We start from the raw sequence: 24957 nt of genomic DNA on the forward strand, positions 1-24957 counted from the left end.
ACATAAACGCCCCAAGCGCTATTTTTTAAGGGCATGCCTAAGTGCTATAGCACACAACTGCAAAGGGGCATACCCATGGGCAGGCCTCCCAGTTACATGCGTGACTCACAGAATACCATACGTTATTACTACATTTATATTTACCATATTTTAACGCATATTCCCTTAGAATCTATATAAGGTGCAGTGAGTAACGCATGCTAAATTGTGCACGTGACCAGTTTATGCACACTAATCATTTGAGTAACGAGCCAATCAGTAATGACAATTGGCCGATAAGAAATTATCACTAATTGGCAATAATTGGAATTTACGTGTACTTCTTTTTAGGTGTATTCTAAAAAGAGGTGTATGTAAATCCTAATATGCAAAGCTGAAAAGGGGGCATGGCCATGGGAGGAGTGTGGGCATTTCAGAGTGTTACTTGGATTTATGACCATGGTTGTAGAATTTGTGGAAACGTGCCTACATTTAGGCATCGGTATTTACACCAGGTCTATGTGCTGTTCTGTAATGCGTATTTTAGTGTAGACATGCTTTATAGAATAGCGCAATGTGCGCTATTCTGACGCACCTACATTTTAGATGAGATTTATAGAATCTAACCCATAACACGCGCAGTATACACATTTTACAAACCACACGCACTATATGTGTGGGCATGCTATACCTGTGTATTTTTACTAACATATGTTAATTGTCAAATTAGCGCATTTGTTTTTAAGGCTTTAGCTTTTTCTTTTTAGGTTTGTTGCAGGTTTCATACACTAATAATGCCTGCAAGAACCTAAAAAGAAAAGCCCTTAAAAACAAATGCATTAGTTTGGCAATTAGCATGTCTTAGAAAAATAAACTGATGTGCGTTATATGCATGTGCACCTTATACGCCTGGGTGCAGTATCCCCCAGATTCTATATAGCGAGCCTAGAGAACAATGACCAGAAATCCAGGCGTGTTCTATAACAATGTGTGTAAATTCATTGGCTTAACAAGCTAATCAGCGTTGATAGCTTTTAAAAAGCAATAATGATAACTAATTGGCAATAATTAGAATCTACGCACACAATTCACTAAGCATATTCTATAACACAGTTCATCTAACTTCTAATGTGCACAGGCAAAAAGGAGCGGAGAATGGGCATTTCATGAACATTCCGAAATTTACACATGTAGTTATAGAATATGACCCTGGTTGCCTAAATCTACTTGCCGGGATTTTAGACCATGTTTTCGTTGGTGTAAATGGAGACGCGTAGTTTTAGGCACTGGGATATTGACTAAGCATATTCTATATACCACACCTAAATCTAGGCGCCGCTTATAGAATATGCTTAGTCGGAACTTTTTCGCGTGGATTTTGTTAGGTGCCATATATAGAATCTCCCCCTATAAGCATAAAAATGTAGTATTTATTTATCTAACAAATATTTTATCCCGTACTATCTATGATTCTAGGCAGCTTATAAAAAACATTCACAATAAAATCATCAGAAACAAAATAGAGGAATAACAACATAACAAAAACAATATATAATCAGCTACATACTGACTAGATCAGTGATGGGCAACCTTTTGAGCTTGGTGTGTCAAAATTCGCCAAAAAACCGAGCATAACTCGGGTGGTATGTCACTTCAAGAAAAATCACTGCTACTAGGACCGCCCCCGGGCCCCCCCTACCCGAGATCGCTGCCCACCCGAAGTCGCCGGGCCCCTCCCCTCCACCCGCTACCGGGCCCGGAACTAACCTTAAAGCCTCCTTTCACGTCGCAGCAAGCAGCAGCAGGGCAGACCTCTCCTCCTTCCTTCTGTGCTCCGCCCTCGCGGACGTTACGTCAGGCGAGGGCAGGACACGGAAGGAAGGAGTGGCCTGCCCTGCTGCTGCTTGCTGCGACGTGAAAGGAGGCTTTAAGGTTAGTTTCTGGGAGCGAGGAGGGAGGGCGGACCACACTGCAGCAGCGCCGCGTGTTATCGAAAATGGCTACGCGTGTCAGTGCTGACACGCGTGTCATAGGTTCGCCATCAGGGGACTAGATAAATATCATTGGCATAACTGCGTGCACCTAAATGTAAGGCTCGCTGATTCCAGGTTATGTTAGTATTCTGCAACAGAATCTTGGCACCCAAGTTCAATTGCAGAATAGGCTCTCACCATTTGGTACTGGGGCACTTAAAAGGAGGCACTCGCTCAGAGAATTGCCACCTTTATGTATTTTGTCATACCTGTCAAACTTTCTTAAAAACTGCAATTTATTTTGTTCTCTTTCTTCTTTAGGCTGAAAAAGAAGAGGCAAGCAAAGCAGAACACAGATGTGACCCCTGCCATCCCCCGAGGTTCCACCACGGCTTCCAGGACTCAGGCTGGGAAACCAGATGCAGCAAAAGTGATTTTGGAACAGCTCCCATCTTCCCATGAGAATCCCAAGCTCCTCCCAGAAAAAGAGACTGCAGACGAAGACAAGAAGAAGAAAAAATCCCAAGTGAAACAGATCAGGTGCACTGACCTGAAGAGATACTATAACACAGGTGAGATTAGCAGGCTGATTAGCGTTGGGCTCTGGTACATATACTTTTAATAGTGCTTTCTTACTATATGGAGAAGAGTGAGATACTTTGTCTCCTACAGCCGATGCCCACTATTTTGTCAAGTTGCTGGCAATACGGGGTGAAAGATTTTCCTATGTTTTATTTTCCTGTGGAAAATTTTCTCACTCTCCCCACCTCACTTTCTAATTTCTGCAAATTCATTTTTCCATAAAGTCTATTAATGACCATGACTGGTTGCCATTGCAGTATTAGGAAAGCTTGACCATTTCTTTTTTTGAATTTGTTTCACACAGCAATTAAATACAATTTAAGGGGTAAATTTATAATAGGGGTCATATAAAACTTTCCAAAAATATACCTATTTTAGGCCTGATTTTATGAAGGCAGCATAGGCATCCATGTGCTGTATAAAATAGGCTCCCTTTACTGTCACCAGTAGTGCACAAATTCTTTTGCACAAATTTCCATCTACCCCAAGGACGGTGCAAATATGTACATGTGACCCCTCCCCCCCGGAAAATGCCTCTGCTGCCAAGCAGGAGGTGGGAGGATTTCTTGGGGGGTCACTATGGTGCTGGGAGCTAGAAAAACTGGCCCTGGAGGGGGGGGAGGAGCTATGAGATGATAAATAAAAGGGACTGTGGGTTAGATGCACTAAACCTTAACGACCCTCTAACAACCCTTTAACGTACGAAATTCCCAACCGTTGCATGCATTAAAGGCCTTTTTCCAACGAAGCAAGCAGCTAACAAAAATGGAGTAACTACCATTCCATATCATCAAGCTGATCAATCCATAGACTGGTGGGTTGTGTCCATCTACCAGCAGGTGGAGATAGAGAGCAAACTTTTGCCTCCCTATATGTGGTCATGTGCTGCCGGAAACTCCTCAGTATGTTCTCTATCTCAGCAGGTGGTGGTCACACACAGCAGCAGCTCTGGCTAGGCCTCCAAGCCTAATTTTTAGGTTTTGTTGAGTGCCTGGGGTTGAGGGCTCTTTTGAGCAAGTGCAAACCTGGTGGTGCCAGGTCCCTCCTTTTCTCCCCCCTCCCGCTGGCTCCGTTAAACAAAAAAAAAAAAAAAAAATTTTAAACGTCCTTAAAGGCGTTTATTTCGACGTTTATTTAAACGTTCATTGCAGCTACTCACTGGGACACCAGTTCGTTACAGCTCGGAGCGGACAGCAGGTAATTTTTACCTTTTTATAGCGGGCAGGGGGTTCCCCGATTCTTCTCCTCGTGGCATATGGCGTCGGAGGGCGAGGGCGCAAAGGGTCGCTCCCCGGATCGCTTGAGCGCTTCTAGAGGGGATGCGGGGGTCTTACAGCCTGATTCGCCCTTGTTGGGTGACAGTTTCGTGACCGATGAATGTCCCGGTCCTTCCTCCGGCGTGGCGGTTTTTTCCCGCCATAAACGCCCATCCCCCGCTCCTCGCCTCCGCCATCTTGGCCGGCCACGCGGCTCGGACGGCTTCTTCGTGGGCCGCCCTTGAGGTTGGAGACATTAATGCCATGAACGCCCTTAATTTGGGCGACGGCACAAAAGCGGCTAAAGTTAAGCGCCGTTCTTCCCGCGCGGCTCCTTCGCGGAGTGTCGCGCCGGACGCCATTTTGGATGCGCAGCATGTCTCTCCCCCGCTCTTGCGAGCGCCGGTTGAGGGTGCGTCTAGGGCTGTTGCCCAGGCTGCGGAAGTGCACAGTCTGGGGGGTTTCTCCCCTGAGTTTGTTTTGCTGCTGCATCAGGCTTTCCTCATGCAAAACGCTGCCCCTGCTCCCTCGTCTGGTAAAGAGGTTGAGGTTCCCAGAGGTAAACGCCCTCGGGTTGATTCCCAGGCCTTGGAGGACTTTGTCTCCTCCGATGTAGATGAGGGCAGCGTGTCTGAGGTCTCCCAACGGTCCTTTGCGGATTCCTTGGAGGAGACGGATCCCCGCTCGGATGGAGCGGATGACCCCTCTGCAGCGCGGCTTTTTAGCCCAGAGGATTTGCCCAACCTGTTGTTACAGGCCATGGACACTTTGAAGATTTCCTCTCCGGAGGACGTCTCTCCCTCAGCCCCTGTTGGCTCTGCCATTATGCTGGGGATGAAGCGCCCGCCTAGAACCTTCCACGTGCATGATGCCATGCACACCTTAATTTCGGCTCAATGGGATGTCCCGGAAGCGAGCCTTAAAGTGGCTAGGGCTATGTCCCGCCTCTATCCTTTGGCTGTGAGTGAACGTGAGGCCTATCTGTGGCCTACCGTGGATTCTTTAATCACTGCGGTGACTAAGAAAACGGCGTTGCCGGTGGAAGGTGGCATGGCCCTAAAGGACGCCCAAGACAGAAGATTGGAGGCGGCCTTAAGGTCGTCCTTTGAGGCGGCTGCTTTAAGTTTGCAGGCCTCAGTTTGCAGCTCCTATGTGGCCAGGGCGTGCCTGACTATGGTGCAGCGGGCTTCCCCCTCGGATCATTCCTTGAGGGCTGATTGGCCGGCCCTGGAATCGGGCTTAGCCTATTTGGCAGACTTGCTGTATGATGTCTTGAGGGCCTCAGCTAAAGGCATGGCTCAGACAATCTCTGCGCGGCGGTGGCTTTGGCTGAAACATTGGTCTGCTGACCACGCCTCTAAATCCCGCCTGGCTAGATTGCCTTTTAAAGGCAAGCTGCTCTTTGGGGTCGAGCTGGACAAAATCGTGACCGATCTCGGCACGTCTAAGGGCAAGAAATTACCAGAGGTCAGGGCTCGGGCTAGTACTCGTCCTGGTACCTCCAGAGGACGGTTGCAGGAAGCCCGTCGGTATCGCCCGGGCAAGTCGGGTTCCTCTGCCCCCTCTTCCTTCAAGAGGAATTTCTCCCCCAAGCAGCATTCCTTTCGCAGAGACCGCCGTCCCGGAGGTGCTTCCTCCGGTCCTCCCCCAGGGTCTCGTACCCAATGACGGGGCCTTGGTCCACGCCCCAGTGCAGATTGGAGGACGGCTGTCCTCGTTTCTGGGCGAGTGGACCACAATAACTTCAGACGCGTGGGTGCTGGAAGTCATCAGAGACGGCTACAAGCTAGAGTTCTGCCGACCCTTAAAAGACGGGTTTGTACTCTCTCCCTGCAAGTCTCCGGTCAAAGCTGTGGCAGTGCAGCAGACCTTGGACAATCTGATCCGCCTGGGCGCGGTCGTTCCTGTGCCAGAAAGTCAGCTTGGCAAGGGACGTTACTCCATTTACTTTGTGGTACCAAAGAAAGGAGGTTCTGTCCGGCCTATCCTCGACCTCAAAGGGGTCAATCGGGCCTTGAAAGTGCGGCACTTTCGCATGGAGACTCTCCGCTCTGTTATAGCGGCAGTGAAGGCAGGAGAGTTCTTGGCTTCCTTGGACATCAAGGAAGCGTACCTGCATATTCCCATCTGGCCTCCTCATCAACGCTTCCTGCGTTTTGCAGTCCTGGGACGACACTTCCAGTTCAGAGCCCTCCCATTCGGGTTGGCTACTGCTCCGCGGACCTTTTCCAAAGTAATGGTGGTCATCGCGGCCTTCCTCCGAAAGGAAGGGATACAAGTCCATCCTTATCTGGACGACTGGTTGATCCGAGCCCCCTCTTATGCAGAGTGCGGCAAAGCTGTGGACCGGGTAGTTGCTCTTTTGAGCTCCCTGGGATGGATCATCAACTGGGAGAAGAGCCAGCTGCGCCCGACTCAGTCCCTGGAGTACCTGGGAGTTCGATTCGACACCCAAGTGGGCAGAGTGTTCCTGCCAGACAATCGGATTGTCAAACTTCAGGCTCAGGTGGACCAGTTCCTGGGAGCCTCTCCTCTTCGGGCTTGGGACTATGTGCAGCTGTTGGGCTCTATGACGGCCACGATGGAAGTAGTGCCCTGGGCCAGGGCTCATATGAGACCACTTCAACACTCCTTGCTGCAGCGCTGGACTCCGATGTCGGAGGATTATGCTGTGCGACTTCCCTTGGACCCAGCAGTGCGCAAGGCGCTGAGCTGGTGGATGCAGACAGACAAATTGTCTGCGGGAATGCCTCTGGTGACCCCAGAGTGGATTGTCGTCACGACGGAGGCCTCTTTGTCGGGCTGGGGAGCCCACTGCTTGGGAAGGACAGCGCAGGGGCTCTGGTCTCCTGCAGAGGCAAAGTGGTCTATCAACCTCCTGGAACTCAGAGCCATTCGGTTGGCGCTTTTGGAGTTCATCCCGGTACTGGTGTGGAAGCCTGTACGGGTCCTGTCGGACAATGCCACGGCTGTGGCCTATGTCAACCGCCAGGGAGGTACTAAGAGCGCCCCTCTAGCCAAGGAGGCTATGTATCTTTGCCAGTGGGCGGAAGCGAACCTGGAGCAGCTTTCAGCGGCCCACATTGCCGGAGTCATGAATGTCAAGGCGGACTTTCTCAGTCGCCATACCTTGGAGCCCGGAGAGTGGCAGCTATCTGCTCAGGCGTTCTTGGACATCACGAAGCGCTGGGGCCAGCCGAGCCTAGATCTGATGGCGTCATCGGCCAATTGCCAAGTGCCGCGCTTCTTCACAGAGGACGGGACCCTCGATCCCTGGGAGTAGATGCTCTTCTCCAACAGTGGCCGACACAAGAGCTCCTCTATGTGTTCCCGCCCTGGCCCATGTTGGGCAGGGTGCTAGACCGGGTGGCAAAGCATCCCGGCAGGGTAATCCTGGTGGGTCCGGATTGGCCCAGGCGTCCCTGGTATGCGGACTTGATCAGGCTCTCAGTGGACGATCCTCTGCGTCTGCCAGTGGAACAGGGCCTGTTACATCAGGGTCCCGTGGTGATGGAGGATCCCTCCCCCTTTGGTCTTACGGCCTGGCTATTGAGCGGCAGCGTCTGAGGAAGAAAGGCTTCTCAGACAAGGTCATCGCCACTATGCTGAGAGCGAGGAAGCGCTCTACTTCTACTGCTTACGCCAGGGTTTGGCGTATCTTTGCAGCGTGGTGTGAAGCAGGCTCTCTTTCTCCCTTCACTGCTCCAATTTCTTCAGTGTTGGCGTTCCTGCAAGAAGGTCTGGAGAAAGGCCTGTCGCTCAGTTCCCTTAAAGTCCAGGTAGCGGCTCTGGCTTGCTTCAGGGGCCGCCTGAAGGGTGCTTCCCTGGCTTCACAGCCAGATGTGGTGCGCTTTCTCAAGGGAGTTAATCACCTGCGCCCTCCTCTGCACTCAGTGGTGCCTGCGTGGAATCTCAACCTGGTGCTAAGAGCATTGCAGAAGCCGCCTTTTGAACCCTTGTCGAGGGCATCTCTGAAAGACCTGACGTTGAAAGCAGTCTTTTTGGTGGCTATCACTTCAGCCAGAAGAGTTTCCGAGCTCCAGGCGCTCTCATGTCGAGAGCCTTTTCTGCAGTTCACTGAGGCAGGAGTGTCTATTCGCACAGTGCCTTCCTTTCTGCCCAAGATTGTTTCTCGCTTCCATGTGAATCAGCAGCTCTGTCTCTCTTCTTTTCGTAGGGAGGACTACCCAGAGGAGTACTCTGCTCTTAAATATCTGGATGTGAGACGAGTCATCATCAGATACTTGGAAGTGACCAATGATTTCCGGAAATCGGATCATCTGTTTGTCCTGTTTGCAGGTCCTCGTAAGGGTCTGCAGGCTGCTAAGCCTACAGTGGCAAGATGGGTCAAGGAAGCCATTGCAGCGGCTTATGTGGCCGCGGGGAAGGTGCCGCCTATCCAGCTGAAGGCTCACTCCACGAGAGCTCAGGCGGCCTCGATGGCAGAGGCCGGATCCGTCTCCTTGGAAGAGATATGCAAGGCGGCAACTTGGGCTTCGGCTCATACATTCTCCAAGCATTACCGGTTGACTGTGGCTGCATGGGCGGAGGCCCGGTTTGGAGCTTCAGTGTTGAGGTCAGGGATTTCTATGTCCCGCCCTGGGTGAGTACTGCTTCGGTACATCCCACCAGTCTATGGATTGATCAGCTTGATGATATGGAAGGTAAAATTATGTATAATCATACCTGATAATTTTCTTTCCATTAATCATAGCTGATCAATCCATAGCCCCTCCCAGATATCTGTACTGTTTTTATTCTGGTTGCATTTCAGGTTCAAGTTTAGTCTTCAGTTACTTCAGAAAGACTTCGTGTTCAAGTTCTTCCTTCACTTGGATTCTTCAAGAGTTGAGACGAGTTTGTGTTACAGTGAGCTGCTGCATTCCTCTCCCCTCCGTTTTACGGGGCTGGATTGAGATTTAAATTCTGCCGGCACTCCCTCCCGCTTCGTGCGGCTGTAGGGCAGCTTTGTACCCCTCCCGCTTCGGCGGTGTTAGGGTCAGTCAGCTCCTCCCGTGGTTGCGGTTGCAGGATAAGCCAGATCCCCCCGCATCGGCGGGTGTGGTGTCCCTCCCCCGCTCCGCAGGGATGAGCTGGACGGATTCCCCTCCCCCACTTGTGTGGGGATGAGCTGGGTTAATTCCCCTCCCCCGTTTCGGCGGTGGTGAGCTGGGCAGAGTGTCCCTTCGTGGGTGTAATTCTCTAAGTGCTGAGTCCTGCGGATGGAGCTTTGATATCGACATACTGAGGAGTTTCCGGCAGCACATGACCACATATAGGGAGGCAAAAGTTTGCTCTCTATCTCCACCTGCTGGTAGATGGACACAACCCACCAGTCTATGGATTGATCAGCTATGATTAATGGAAAGAAAATTATCAGGTATGATTATACATAATTTTACCTTGTAATGTGGGCAATTCGGGATGCACTAACAATACCGACGATTACACCGAATCATTTTCCGCAACATATTTAACGTGTGGTCAGACCAGTTGTAAAGGCCTGAGCTGTCATCTCCCCGCTGCCCCCTGTACCAGAAAAATCAAAGCTGGCATGTTTAAACATGAAAAGTGAGAAAAAAAAATAAAAACACCACAAACACTGGCTCCCCGCTTTCCCCTGCATTACTAAAAAAATTAACATACCTTAAAAAAGGATCGGGAGGGGGCAAAGGCGCTCGTCAGAAGCGTCCTGTATGGACGGCCTTGCCCCCCCCCCCCCAGATCGCCGCTGTTCCACGCTTCCGCCCTTCACTAAATTAAAAACTGAAAATAAAAAGTTAAACTTTAGCAGCGCCGGGCCCCCCTCCCTTCCTGTATTCATCTTCTTCTTTTCCCAACACTGCTCCGCCTCCCGCCATCCTCCGCCCCTTGCTCCGCCCCCCGAGTTCGTCGCAGCTGTAACCCCCTCCAAAGGACCCCCCTCCGCCTTACCGGCCCTGCAGCGCCTCTCACCTTTGTGTGAAGGCGCTGCACGAGATGAAACAACGGATCGTCGCTCCCTTCTGCCTCCACCGACGTCTCTCTCCTTCTTCCTCATGTGCACGCCCTCCTCTGACGTAAGTTTCCTACGTCAGAGGAGGGCGTGTACAGGAAGAAGGAGAGAGACGTCGGTGGAGGCAGAAGGGAGCGACGATCCGTTGTTTCATCTCGTGCAGCGCCTTCACACAAAGGTGAGAGGCGCTGCACGGCCAGTAAGGCGGAGGGGGGTCCTTTGGAGGGGGGTACGGCGGCGATGAACTCGGGGGGGGGCGGAGGATGGCGGGAGGCGGAGCAGTGTTGGGAAAAGAAGAAGATGAACACAGGAAGGGAGGGGGGCCCGGCGCTGCTAAAGTTTAACTTTTTATTTTCAGTTTTTAATTTAGTGAAGGGCGGAAGCGTGGAACAGCGGCGATCTGGGGGGGGGGGGGCAAGGCCGTCCATACAGGACGCTTCTGAAGAGCGCCTTTGCCCCCTCCCGATCCTTTTTTAAGGTATGTTTATTTTTCAGGGATGCAGCGGGGAGCCACGTGTTTGTGGGGGTTTTGTTGTTGTTGTTCTGACGGTTCTGACATGCGCAGAGCAGCCAGCATAACGCTTGGCTGCTCTGCGCATGATTTAAGGGCCGATTACCGAACAGCATTGATACATTGTACTTTTTAAATCCGCACCGAACTTGTGCAAATTGTTTTTTTTGAGCATTGTTCGTTTTTTTAAAATTCGGTTCGGACTTTAACGTTTGTAATTTTTTTACATATGGTTGATGCATCTGGGCCTGTGTTTGGTGTAAAGGGATCTTTGGTTGCCCAACCCCTGCCGAGACACTGAGTACTGAGGGGGAGCGCCGAAGCTGAACGGGTAGACTCTGGTGTGGCTGGCTGATGAAACCTCTGCCAAGGGGGCGGAGGGGGTCTATGGTCAGTTCCCCAACATGGGGGACCGTGAGAAGGAAGGAGTGCCTGGTGGAAAATGACACCCCAGATGAGTTGGGAAGTGGGCACGGAGGAGCCCCACTCCCATAGGACTTTTGCCAGTTGTCCAGGGAATCTCTTACTGATGAGGCTTTTTCCCAGCTTTCCTTACTAGATCAGTACAGCTTCTTCTTCTCCACTGCTGGAAATCTTTGATGCATCCTAAAATATTTCAGTGATGTATTTCTAATTTTCGTAGATTCTTCTCAACCATTCCACCTCCTCTCTCAGTTTTTTCACTTCTTTCATGAGGGATTCAAGCTAATGACATCTTGCATGTGGAACCAGCCCCTCTCCAGGTCTCACATTTTCTGTCTGCACAGAGGCAGAAGCTGTAACTGGGACTACGGCTTTGGTGACATGATGTTTTCCAGCCAAACTGCAGTTGCAGAAGTATTTGCAGCTATAGAAAGAAAACAGAAAAGGCCCTACCAAAGTCCCTAACTTTTCCTCAGTTGCCCTATAGGTTAAAAGTAGTAGCTGTCTTCTTTTGTGTAATGTCTAACCCTCAGAAGTGTGTGGACTTCAAATGAGAATTGTTTAGGCCACCTCTCCTTTTGAAATGGAGGTAAAAAAAGAAATCCTGAGAAATTAAACTAAGTTCTCTTTACTAAGATAAGGAAAAAAAAAATAAAGCAACGGTTTTCTCAGCAATATAAAATTAGAATTTAAATAAACCCATTCCTAAAATAAATTAATCAGGCACAGCACTTGTTGGAAAAAAAAAAGCTACTACAGTCTACACTGTCTACCTTCTATTGGGCTGGAGAGCCTATAAATCAGCCTTGGGGTGGGTGGAGGACAGGGGTAGATGAAAGGGAATTAAACACTAAGGGGTAGATGCATCAAACAAACGTAAAAAAATCAGAAACGTTAAAACCTTTACCGAATCTCAAATAACGAAGCATGCTCCAAAAACACAGCCCCAAAAAGTTTGGTGCGGTATTGGAAAGAACGATGCACTAATCCCCGTCGGTAATCGGCTCGTAAAGCATGCGCAAAGCATGCTTTTTCTTCCTGTGTCCGCCCTCCTCTGACGTCAGTTATCTACGTAGATAGCTGACGTCAGAGGAGGGCGGACACTGGAAGAAAAAGGAGACATCGGAGGAGACATAAGAGCTAAAGAATAGCTGATCCATCCTGTGCAGCGCCTTCAAACATAGGTGAGAGGCGCTGCACCGACCATTATGGTGGAGGGGGGGTCCGGTGGGGGGGGGGGGAGCGGCGGGGATGAAATCGGGGGGGGTGGGGCACGGAGGTGGAGGAGGGCAGGAGGCGGAGCATTGCCAACTAAAGAAGAGAGACACAGGAAGGGAGGGGGAGCCCAGCAACTGCAAAGGTTTCATTTTTAAAAGCTTTTATTTCACAAACGGCGCAGTGGGAGCAGCGGGGACTTCGGGGGGGGGGCGGGGGCACAGGGAAGCAGGGAGCCACTTTTCTTTTAAAACATGCCAGCAATTTGGTTTTTCATCGTGCAGGGGGCAGTGGGGAGATGACAGCTCAGGCTTTAACGACAGGTCTGAGCTGACGTTAAATTTCTGGTGGTAAGTGAATCGTTGCTATCATCGGTATGGTTAGTGCATTCCGAATTGTCTACATTTCAATGGTAGTTTCTCATTTGCATTCCAGTTTCGTTAGCTGCTACTGCCGTCGAAAAATAGGCTTTAGTGCATGGAAAGGATAGGAAATTCTTCCTTAAGGGCTCATTTAACGATGAAAAACGTTTAGTGCATCTGGGCCTAAATACAGGCTTCCTGTGTTGCAAAATAGCTATGGCTCTGCTTGCTTTCTCAAAGCCTGCATGGTGTACAAATTTGATTTCCTTTTATGGTTAAGAATATGAGAAAAACCGTGCTGAAGTAGACCAAGGTCCATTGAAACCAATTTTCGATCACAAGTAGTCAGCAGATCCCAAAAAGTAGATTTGTTTTTCATAGCTGATTTCCAGAGATAAACAATGGCTCTCCCAATTCAATAACATTTTTATTGGACTTTCCCTGCAGGAATTTGTCCAAACCTCTTTTGAATCCTACTATGTTAATCGCATTAACCGCATCTTGTAGCAGTAGATTCCATGACTTAATTATGCGCTGCATGAAAGAAAATCTTTATAGTTTGTTTTCAATCTGCTTGTTGTTAGTTTCATGGAGTATCCTCTTGTATGAAAGGTTAAACAATGGCTTGTTATTTAACCAATCCACCCCTTACATTGTTTTATTAACTTCAGTCATGTCCTGTCTTTTCTCCAACCTGTTTAGCCTTTCATGATAAGAGAGGTGTTCTACCATCTTTATCATTGTTGTCGCTCTTTGCTGAACCTTTTCCAGTTCCACTATATTGTTTTTGAGATGGGGAGATCAGAACTGCACATGGTACTCAAGGTGTGGTTGCACCAGGGACCTATACAGAGGCATAATCATATTCTCAGTTATGCTCTCCATTAATTTTCGGATAATCCCTAACATTCTATTCGATTTTTTTTAGCAGCTGCAGCACACTGGGCTGAAAGTTCAGTGTACAGTACGGTCTTGATTATCCAACCTAAATGGGACCAACCCATTGTCGGATAACTGAAAAGTCAGACAACACAGAAAACACTGCATAAACCAGGGGCGTCGTCAGACCTCGAGGTGGGGAGGGGGCCAGAGCCCAAAGTGTGTGTGTGGGGGGGGGGGCGCATTTTGGTCCACATCCCTGCCAGCTCCACCACCACTGCTGCGCATAGGGGTGCCCAATCCTTGCCAGCTGAAGCACCGCCACTGCACATACCTTGGCTGGCGGGGGTTCCCAACCCTTGCCAGATGAAGCATATGTCCAGCACTGGTCTCTGACGCATTGCCTGCCATGCTCTCTCTTCCCCTCATATCCCATATGCTCATTTTAATGAAACTGAGCATGTGCGAAGTGTTGCACCTGCTCAGTTTCACTAAAACAAGCATGCAGCGATATGAGGGGAAGAGCAGGGCAGACAATGCAGCAGAGTTTAGCGCTGGGCAAACACTTCAGCTGGCAGTGATTTGGGGCCCCCACCAGCCAAACCAGGTGCCCAGAGCCAGTTTGGAGGGGTCCCCGTCCCGTAGCTATGCCACTGGCATAAACCCCTCAAATTCTGCATAAACAAAGGCACACAGAGTTCCTGATTTTCAAAAATTGTTCTAAAACATGGATTTATAATAGAAATAAATGCAATGACATCACCGGGGGGGGGGGGGGGGGGGGGCTGTCAGATAGGCTGGATGGTTGGATTACCAAAAGTCGGATAATCAAGACTGAACTGTATTATCCACAGTGACTGTAAGTTCTTGGATGGTGATTCCTAACTTTGAACCCAGCCTTTTCTGTCTGTAGTTGGGATTTTTCCTTTGTGTGTTGCTTTGGACTTGTCCACATTAAATTTAATCTGCCATTTAGATGTCTGGTCTCCTACTCTCACAAAAGTATTTAGGGGTAGGGATTTGGGTTTTGCTTAGGCCTTTTCAGTAGTAGCTCAAGCAAGTTACATTTTATTTCCCTGTTCCTAAAGGTCTTACAGGCAGTGGAGGGTTATGTGATTGCTTGCAATCCTTTGCTGTTTTAACAACTCTGGGAAGTCTCAAGAAGTTAGACCCTGAAGCATCTGCACATGACAGCACAGGCGTAGATAAGGGTGGGCCTAGGCCCACTTAATCTCAGCTCAGGCCCACTCAGTTTTTCATAGGCGCTGAACACTAAGTGCACAGTCATAGCCTTTCTGCCACGGCTCAGCCACAACATGCTGTTAGGCAGCCAGCAGCTGTCTGGTCCTCCTCCTCCTAACAGCTTAAATTTTTTTTTTAGTGCGGTTCTCGTGATCTGGAGGCTGCACTCCCACACCGCTACCCCTCCCTCACTCCAACGTCTGACTGTCCAGTTTCACTCTACTGCTTCGTCTTGCTTCCCACTCCCCCACCCCCAGTCCAGTGCCCCTGCAGTGCACATGATAGTGCCACAAGGGAAAATCTGACGGCTGCCGTCAGTTTCGTAGCTCCTCCACTGTCACTTCGCATGGAGCAAAATCAGCCTATTGCTGATCCCCCTCAGGTCACCCTCAGCACTCCCCCGCGGCAACACAACAAGCAGCAGGAGCCAGCACACACAGAGTAGAGCTTAATTCTCTCTGAGTCTACACCAACTGCCACCACGTGCAAGCCCAACTGCCCAAGTAAAATAAATATTTTTTTTTAATTTTGACATGTACAGTGTAATGCTGGCCGGTGGTGGGCTTCTGGTTGGGGGTAGGCTTTTCAATGCCTAAGGCAAAATAATGTATATTTAATCATTAAATATACCTTTCTTTTGCCATAGGCATTGAAGAGCCCACCCCCACCCAGAAATCCACAAAAAATACATTTTAATAGTGCCCAGGTTAAAAAAAATTTTTTAAAGTTTTAAATTTAATGTAGGCAGGTTTCTGGATGGAGGTGGGCTCTGCAGTGCCGAGGACATTAAAAAAAGTATTATATTTAATTCTGATTTCTTTCAGGTTGGAGGGAGAAGGTGCCAGACCATGGGGGGATGGGTAGGTGGTAGGACAAGACTTAAACTAGGCTACAGGAAGGGGTGGGGGGGTAGGATAAGGCTGATGCCTAGTATGAGATGGATAGTGGGGAAAGGAAGGGTTGATACTGGGCTACGGGGATTGATGGGGAGGGGCTGATGCTGGGCTACGAGGATGGATGGGAGAGAGAAGGGGAGGGAAGTGAAGGACTGATGCTGGGTTAAAGGATAATTTCTAATTTTTGGTCTTTTATTCAGTAATTGATGAGGGTTGGTCTGTGTTCTGCATGTGACCAAAATAGGTGGGAGATTCTGCTGGCATGTGGTTTGTGTGGGGATTTGAATTCGACTTGTCTGGCTTTTCCAATGGGATGCGTATTGCTGTTGTGTATATTCACTGCTGCCTTCTTAAAGTTACTGTTATTGGAATTGGTATTAAGGTTTGCAACATAGACTCTATGAAACCTCTTTGCAGGAATTAGTAAAAGTACCTGTCAGTGAAGGGATATTGTGTTGCAATTATTGAGGTGCTACCACATACCAGACTACATAGAAATTCATCATCAAGTGCATTCTAAGGCATTATTTTGTAGTATCCCAAGAAACACTACTCATACCTATATACATAGTGCCCATCCATATTACCTCCGGGCCCACCCAGAATGTCAGGTCTGGCTATGCCACTGCATAACAGGATTAAACAAAATGAGTGGCATTATTTAAAACTGTTTGAAAAAGGCAGTTTCCGGCCTTGTTTAAAATTATGTAGTAACGGACCCATCATGAGTGAGAAACACTGTTGGTAAGAATAATGTTTCTCTGCTCCCAAGTTAATTTTCTTTCAGATTTCCCCGCGATAATCAATGTGCATTCCCCAGTTAGTCAGGAGCTTGTGGTTTGCATTGTGTGTGGAGCTAATGTAGCTTTCTGCTTAATTTATGACCTGGTTTAAAGGAAGCTTTCTAGCCTGTTGCTGGAAAATCTAGAAAGGTCACACCAGACATCCTGGCCTCTGTATAATTGTGTTATACTGGTTTATGAAGTCATAAATTCCACTGTATTCAGTGTTGTTGATAACAAAATAGTGGGTGAGAGGGCGGCTGGAAGATAACTGACTGGTTGAACTTTACTGTAAATATTTCCAAGGCTCCAGAGGCCCCGTAGTACAGTAATGAGCTGTAATCCTATATACAATTTTATTTATTTATTATCCTTGTTATGAATGTGCAGCTTGCTTCCCAACCTTGTTGTGCTTGCTAAGGATGCTTTTACTGGGGAAAGCCGGAGTTTCTTCAAAACCTGTAGTATTTGTTAATGTAACTAAGTGGTAAAACAAAATGAGCGAGTTAAAGTAAAAGAAAAGAAACAGGGGGAAAAGACCCCATAACTTGCTGTTTCAAGTCTAGAGCAATCAGACCATAACGGTCACGTATATGCAATGCATAATCATCGGTCAAAAAAACCCCAACCAGCCACAAAGGTTGTGAAAATTACTCTGCTCTTTTCTTAAATTTTATCGTGAAACTTTTTTAATGTAAATTTTGTCAATCAAAAAATAAGAAAATGTAAAAATGCAAAAATAGTGACTATAACATTGAGAAAATAATAATCCAGCTAGACTTAACTGGCTGGGCTCGGATTCCGTTCTGGAGAACTGCTTACAGTCAAACCCATCTACTGGATTATTATTTTCTCTTGACCACCTGAGCCTTAAGTTTTTACCAGAAACCTTGTACCTTACTGAAGAAAGTCCTAGGAGTGACATTAGACCATTATGTAACCTTTGAACTACAGACCAAAAAGCGTCACAACAAAAATGTTTCGAACAATATGGAAGCTCAAACAAATTAGAGGTTACTACCCGAGAGAGGTATTCTGCATGCTAGTCCAAACAATGGCCTTAGCACATGTAGACTATTGCAACGGAATATATGCAGGTTGCAAGGAACAAATCCTAAAGAAGCTACAAACAGCCCAAAACAATGTTGCCAGACTGATACACGGAAAATCGGGATTCAAAAAAAACAGCCCATTACTACAAGCCTTACACTGGCTCCCAATCAAGGCATGAATAGTCTTTAAGATATGCACCATTACTTACAGGATCAACTTTGACCTTAACCCATGAATATATGGCTGACTTCATCATTCTGCCACTGTGCAACACAATCTTGGAATTGAGAAGCTACCTCACTCTCCATTTCCCCAAATGTCAAGGTCTGAGATACAAATCAGTCTACTCATCTGGATTCACATGTATCTGCACAAAAAGTTGGAACTTGCTTCCAAAAGATTTACGATGCATGAATAACTACCTGGAAAGCCTTCTTTTTCAAGAAATTCTTCTACAAGGAAAACTGTAAGCCATAAACTTAACCTATATCACTTATCACTATAATCTGCTAAGCAGAGGATGAATCTTCTGCTAGCCCAGACTTTTCTGTTTGCACCACAATTGAACACTAATCTATGAATTATCCACCACATTGTAAGACATAACCTTCACCTGTGTCACTTCATTCGATGCTCAGTCTGCTATGAAGAGGTGTGGAGAGGCATTTTCGAACGGGGACGACCATCTCTAAGGGTGCCCATCTGTAAGGACAGCGCCGTGAAGGGGCGGCCCCGACCGTATTATCGAAACAAGATGGGCGTCCATCTTTCGTTTCGATAATACGGTCGGGGCCGCCCAAATCTCAACATTTAGGTCGACCTTAGAGATGGTCGACCTAAATGTTGAGATCGCCGACCTTAGAGATGGTCATCCCCAGTTTTCGGCAATAATGGAAACCGAGGATGCCCATCTCAAAAACGACCAAATCCAAGTCATTTGGTCGTGGGAGGAGCCAGCATTCATACTGCACTGGTCCCCCTGACATGCCAGGACACCAACCGGGCACCCTAGGGGGCACTGCAGTGGACTTCAGAAATTGCTTCCAGGTACATGGCTCCCTTACCTTGTGTGCTGAGCCCCCAAAACCCACTCCCCACATCTGTACACCACTACCATAGCCCTTAAGGATGAAGGGGGCACCTACATGTGGGTACAGTGGGTTTGTGGTGGGTTTTGGAGGGCTCCCATTTACCACCACAAGTGTAACAGGTAGGGGGGATGGGCCTGGGTCCGCCTGCCTGAAGTGCACTGCACCCACTAAAAACTGCTCCAGGGACCTGCAAACTGCTGTGATGGAGCTGGGTATGACATTTGAGGCTGGCAAAAAATGTTTTTAAAATTTTTTTGGGGGTGGGAGGGGGTTGGTGACCACTGGAGGAGTAAGGGGAGGTCATCCCTGATTCCCTCCGGTGGTCATCTGGTCAGTTCGGGCACCTTTTCGAGGCTTGGTCATGAAACAAAATGGACCAAGTAAAGTCGGCCAAATGCTCCTCAGGGATGCCCTTCTTTTTTCCATTATCGGCCGAGGATGCCCATCTCTTAATCACGCCCCAGTCCCGCCTTTGGTATGGTGCCGACACCCCCCCCCCCCCCCCCCCCCCCATGAACTTTGGTTGTCCCCGCGATGGAAAGCAGTTGAGGACACCCAAAATCGGCTTTCGATTATGCCGATTTGGGCGACCCTGAGAGAAGGACGCCCATCTCCCAATTTGTGTTGGAAGATAGGTGCCCTTCTCTTTCGAAAATTCCCCTGAAAGTCTTCTGCTAACCAGTAATATTCTGTTTGTACCAGAAATTGTAATCAATCCACCTAACTGTATACCATATTGGAACAATGCTGTACTGAAAAATGAAAAAAAGAAAGAAAGCAAGCAAGCATGTGGCCTAATATTGCTTTTTCTCAGCTAAGTATGCTCTATGGAGCTCTAAATAAATAAGAATTTATACTCCTCCTCCTGATGTAACATACTGTTCAATATTTTAACTTTTCAGTGGGACCATTCCATTCTCACACCATAGCTCTATACTCCAGGTCTGTGCAATATGGTCTAGGGAGGCACCCAGCAGAATGTCGAACAGATAAGAAATATAAGCGTCCAGATTTGGGGGGTTTATCTTCCAGCAACTGTAAACATGTTTCTAATGCTGTTGCCCATGTTGCAGCTAAACACAGGTCACGAAGACCAGATATGTAATATTTCAATTGCAGAAGCACAAAATGTTCTACTGAGGTTAACCCATATAAAGATTCCAATTCTCCTGATGTCAACATTTTACGCTGTGCGTTGAGAACATCCCCAACCCATTTTATTTGTTTGTCACACCAAACATCTTATTATCTATTCCATGTTGAAAATCCAGGTTTCCTAAAATGGGCAGTAGTGGGGAAACAAAATGATTACTGGCAATACATCTGGTCATTTTGTGCTATATAGTCCTTATGTAGGTCTAATACTGCGTGTAACACTGAGCATCCACTCTAACAGACTTTGCATATAATAAGTAAGGTTCAGAAAGTGGTAAAAACAGGGCCCACTCCAGAGTTATTGGAGTATAGGAGGAAGTATTTTTAAACCAGTTCCTTATTTGCCTCATCCCAAGTGCTAAATTGTACTTCTGTGAGTCTAATAGGCCCTATCCACCCTTCCCCTTTGGGAGAATGAGTGTTTTCAGTGGTATTCAAGCTTTCTTTCCATTCCACAGGAATAGTCTAAGACAGTGATGGCGAACCTTTCAGAGACCGAGTGCCCAAACAGCAACCCAAAATCGAATTATTTATCGCAAAGTGCCGGTACTCATTATGGGCGGGGTTACCACATATGACTCCACCCCTATGATAGCCACACCCCCTACACCAGCCATGGCGCATATAAACAGACATCACTGAAAATATTATACTAGTATAGAAGGAAAAAATAACATGATTTTTTTTCATTATAAATCATTTCTATAAGCTGTTACAGCTCCAGTATACCCAGTGCAAAATAAGACAGCAGATGTAAATTCTCAAATTGGACATATTCTAAACACTAAAATGAAAATAAAATGCTTTTTTCCTACCTTTGTTGTCTGGTGATTTTGTTTTTCTATCCATATTGGTCCAGTCTCTGATTCTGCTGCTATCTGTTCTCTTAACTCCGTTTCCAGGTCTTCCTTTCCATTTATTTCTTTACTTTCCTCCTTTCTTCTTCATTTCTTGCCCTCCATCCATGTCCAGCAACCCTCCTCTCCCCTCCAGCCACCCATGTCCAGCCACCCTCCTCTTCCCTCCAGCCACCCAAGTCCAGCCACCCTCCTCTCCCCCTGCCCTCCCTCCCGACACCCAGCAGCACCCAGCCTCCCTCCCACCCACCCAGCACCCAACATCAGGCCTCCCACCCACCCAGCAGAAGCACCAAGTAGCAGGCCTCTCTCCCACCCAGCACCCCCCAGCACCAGGCCTGCTGCCCTCCCTCCCAGCCAGGGCCGGTCTTAGCAAGTGCGGGGCCCTGTGCAGACCAATTTGGTGGGGCCCTATCCTAGCTCCGCCCCCACCCTGGCTCCACCCCATTGACAAGATTATTCCATTTTTAGAAATTTTTTTTTCTTTATTAAATTTCAAATAAAGACAAATGAAGCTAAACTTGTACAAAAAACTGATTGAAATAATAAGCACAATGCTATCATCATGAAACCTCCCCTCCCCAGAAATTATTCAGTTCAAGTCCACTACAATTAGTAGTTCCAATTCTCATAACAAAGGAGAAAATAAGGAAAAATATTAAGAAAAGATCCAGCACAGTGCTACAGTGTACAAGGTATGCCAGGAATGCTTTATCTGCCTATGGCTGGAGAGAGGTTGAGTGACTCGATGCGGTCCCGGGTCTGAGTGGAGGCACGAGGCAGAGTTGAGGCACGCTGAGCGGGGCCCCCTTAGGCGCGGGGCCCTATGCGGCCGCCTTGGTCGCCTCTGCCTAAGACCGGCCCTGCTCCCAGCACCCAGTAGGCAGCTGCCCTCCCTCCCACCACCAGCCCTCCCTCCCACCCAGCACCCAACATCAGGCCACCCAGCACCAGGCCTGCCGGCCTCCCTCCCAGCACCAGGCCTGCCGGCCTCCCTCCCAGCACCAGGCCTGTCGCCCTCCCACCCAGCACCCAACATCAGGCAGGCAGCTGCCCTCCCTCCCTCCCACCACCAGCCCTCCCTCCCACCCACCCAGCACCCAACATCAGGCCTGCCGCCCTCCCACCCAGCACCCAACATCAGGCCACCCAGCACCAGGCCTGCCGGCCTCCCACCCAGCACCAGGCCTGCCGCCCTCCCACCCAGCACTCAACATCAGGCCGCCCTCCCACCCAGCACCAGGCCGCCCTCCCACCCAGCAGCAGCAGCAGGCCCTCCCACCCAGCAGCACCAAGCCTCCCTCCCACCCAGCACCAGGCCTGCCTCCCGCCCTCCCTCCAACCCAACAAGTATCAGGCCACCCGCCCGTCCTCCCTCCCTCCCAGCACCAGGAACCCCCCTCCTCCTGTGAAATTTTAAAATACCGTTCCTTGGGGTTAAAGCAGCGTGCAGCGTCGGCAGCGAAGAAGCGCGTGTTCTTCGCTCAGCGCGCCTTCGGCCTTCCCTTCGGTTTCTCAAGCTCTGGTCCCGCCCCCTCATAGGAAATAAAAGTGGCGTAAATCAGCCAGGTTACAATCATTAAACATAAGTTGTAGTGGTGTATGCTGGATCTTCGATTCTTCTTTCCCTGGGCCTCTCCAACCTGTCTGGCCTGACCTTTATAGGTCCTGGACCAGGACTCCTGGTTCTGACTCCACCCTTCCCGGCTCACTTCCTCCAGGGGCGGGACTAATGTTCTTAAGGTGGCTCAGACTATCTGAGGGACAGTACTTAAGGGTGAGGGGCAGTGTTCTATAAACCCCCTCACAATCAGTACATACAGAGAACTATGTCTGCTTTTCCATTGACCAAGACAGTTTCTTTCATGTAACAACTTGCTGCAGTCTGCAGTGTTTGGGATTTCTTTGTTCTCCTTCACTGCAACTGATACAAGTGGGGTTTTGAAAACAATGGGTCCTGTCACTGTGCAACCTGCCCTTTTTGCCCATTGGATAAAGGGACCGTGCTAAAGGACACCATTGTGAGGATTGCTTGAAAAAAATGCTCAAAAGCACAACCACAATAGGAGGAAGGTGTGTAACAGGAAATGTGGTTTATCACTGCTAATCTCAAATTACACTTGCACATCAGTAATACCCACAGACTGTCACTGCTTTTAGTGTTAAGAAAACAGGAATTGATGGCAAGGAAAATTCCTGTTTTAGTCAGTACCACGAAATCTCTCAAGTTATGCAAATTCTAACCTACTTTTTTTGGTCAACTTTCCCTCCCCTATTGCTTCCTGTATATTCCTGCCTTCTTTTCTCTCTCTCTTTACCTCTGTTAATTATTTTGTGTAAACCACTTAGCAGCACTGTATTGTGACTGGTGGTATATCAAACCTCTACAGGCAAGCAAGCAAATAAATAACACTACCCCACCACCCTGCAAAGTGCCCAATCCCCAAAACCTAATCCCTGCAACTGCCCTACAATTATTCAAACTGCCTCACCACAACTACTACCCCCTTTCAATTGTCTTACCAGCCTGCAAAAGTGCCTCATTCCCCCCAAAAACTATCCCCTATAACTGGCCTCTCCCAAAACCTCCCGCCAGGCTGGCATCGGCAGCATGTATTTTGTGATTAGTTGATTGACTGTGATTGGATAGACAAACAGATAACGGGATTGGGTAATGGATGGATAGAGGGGGCAGGGGAGAGAAGAGAATCGCTGGGTATGGGTGGCTGGAGGGGGGCAGGGGAGAAAAGAGAATCACTGGGTATGGGTGGCTGAAGGGGGGGCAGGGGAGAGAAGAGAATCGCTGGGTATGAGTGGCTCGAGGGGGGCCAGGGGAGAGAAGAGAATCGCTGGGTATGAGTGGCTCGAGGGGGGCCAGGGGAGAGAAGAGAATCGCTGGGCATGGATGGCTGGGGGGGGGCAGGGGAGAGAAGAGAATCGCTGGGTATGGATGGCTGGAGGGGGGACAGGGGAGAGAATCGCTGGGTATGGATGGATAGAGGGGGGCAGGGGAGAGAAGAGAATCACTGGGTATGGATGGCTGGAGGGAGGGCAGGGGAGAGAAGAGAATTGCTGGGTATGGATGGCTGGAGGGGGGGCAGGGGACAGAAGAGAATTGCTAGGTATGGATGGCTGGAGGGGGGCAGGGGAGAGAAGAGAATCGCTGGGTATGGATGGATAGAGGGGGGCAGGGGAGAGAAGAGAATCGCTGGGTATGGATGGCTGGAGGGGGTGCAGGGGAGAGAAGAGAATCGCTGGGGATGGATGGAGGGGGGCAGGGGAGAGGAGAGTTGCTGGACATGGGTGGATGGAGGGGAGGGCGGGGGGAGAGGAGGGTTGCTGGACATGGGTGGATGGAGAGGGAGGGGACAGAGAAGAAATGCTGGACATGGATGGAGGGCAGGGAAGAGTGAGGAAGGAGATGAGATGAGGGAAAAGGAAGAGAGGAGGAAAACTGCATATGGATGAAGAAAATAGGCAGAAGCTGGATCCACTGGACAGTCAGGTCTGCGGAGGACCCAGCTTTTACTTATGGACGTAGGGCAAGAAATGAAGAAGAAAGGCAGAAAGTAAAGAAATAAATGGAAAGGAGGCCCTGGAAACGGAGTTAAGAGGACAGAGCAGAATTGGAAACTGGGCCAGCATGATCAGAAAAACAAAGTCACCAGACAATAAAGGTAGAAAAAATCATTTTATTTTCATTATAGTGTTTGGAATATGTCCACTTTGAGAATCAGGTGCTGAACATTAAAAGTTTGTATTTTATTTATTTATGACATTTTAACCCACATTAAACATGAATTAGATTGGAACCTGTGATCATTTAATTTTTTTTTCCTGGAGTAATGCATTGCCCCCCCCCCCCCCAGGCTCTCTCCCCGGCTATAGCCAGGTCTGCAATTTGGGGGTGGGGGTGCAGAGGTGGACGAGGGGCGCAGAGGTGGACTGGGGAGCGAGCCTGTTGTTAAACATTTACCAGCAAAAAAAAAGGGAAAATGCCTCACGTGACCGTGAGATGTAGAAAAAACAGTGAGGAAAAAACCAAGGAGGATGCCAAAAAACCTTTAAAACTTTTTCAACTGATTTACATGCCGTTTTTTCAAGGAGGAAAGATTGAAGGAAGATTCATATTATCCAATAATTGGGTATCAATTCTCATCGGTGTATTAAATTACACTGCTGCACCCAAATTGATAAAGACCCCTGAGGCAGGCCATAGGACCGAAACACGGCCGTTTTGGGTCGCTTTTAATCCTAATAAAGTTTTTTGGCATGCTCCTTGGTTTTTTCCACGTTAAACATTTACCAGCACACCACTGGGCAGGTGGATAGTTGTAGAGGGCAAGTTCTTTTCAGTTTCGGTTCTGGCTGAAACTGAGTGGAGAATTTCAGCCACGGAGTTTTCTGGAACCCAAACCACTGGTTTTTATTGGCCTCTACTGAGATTTCTCCTATATTTCATGTACATTAATGCCCAGATGTGCTGAAGACTGTGGTAATTTGGCTTAGTGCATTGGACAGGGGTATAAAATAAGGGGGGGGGGGGCACAATTAATTGTAAATGAAGGCTCATGATACCATTGCCTAGCAGAGGCTGATTCTGATTGACATGCATGCCCAATAAGGAAGAAACTGACCAATCAAAATGTGAAACCATTTAGTATAAAATAATTTATATTTTAAACTTTAACAAGCGGCCAAAAAGA

At 48.5% G+C, this 24957-nt stretch overlaps 1 protein-coding gene across 1 annotated transcript in view; it reads left to right on the top strand.

Moving 5' to 3' along the window:
- The window catches only part of NCOA7 (nuclear receptor coactivator 7), a 382797-nt gene that overhangs the window by 74838 nt on the left and 283002 nt on the right, over window positions 1–24957 (top strand). Inside the window, exon 2 of the mRNA XM_030198488.1 lies at window positions 2274–2524. Coding sequence (XP_030054348.1) covers window positions 2274–2524 — 251 coding nt within the window. The remainder of the gene's footprint in view (window positions 1–2273; window positions 2525–24957) is intronic.

This window comes from Microcaecilia unicolor, chromosome 3 (assembly GCF_901765095.1).
Source record: "Microcaecilia unicolor chromosome 3, aMicUni1.1, whole genome shotgun sequence".
In the NCBI taxonomy this organism is placed as follows: Eukaryota; Metazoa; Chordata; class Amphibia; order Gymnophiona; family Siphonopidae; genus Microcaecilia; species Microcaecilia unicolor.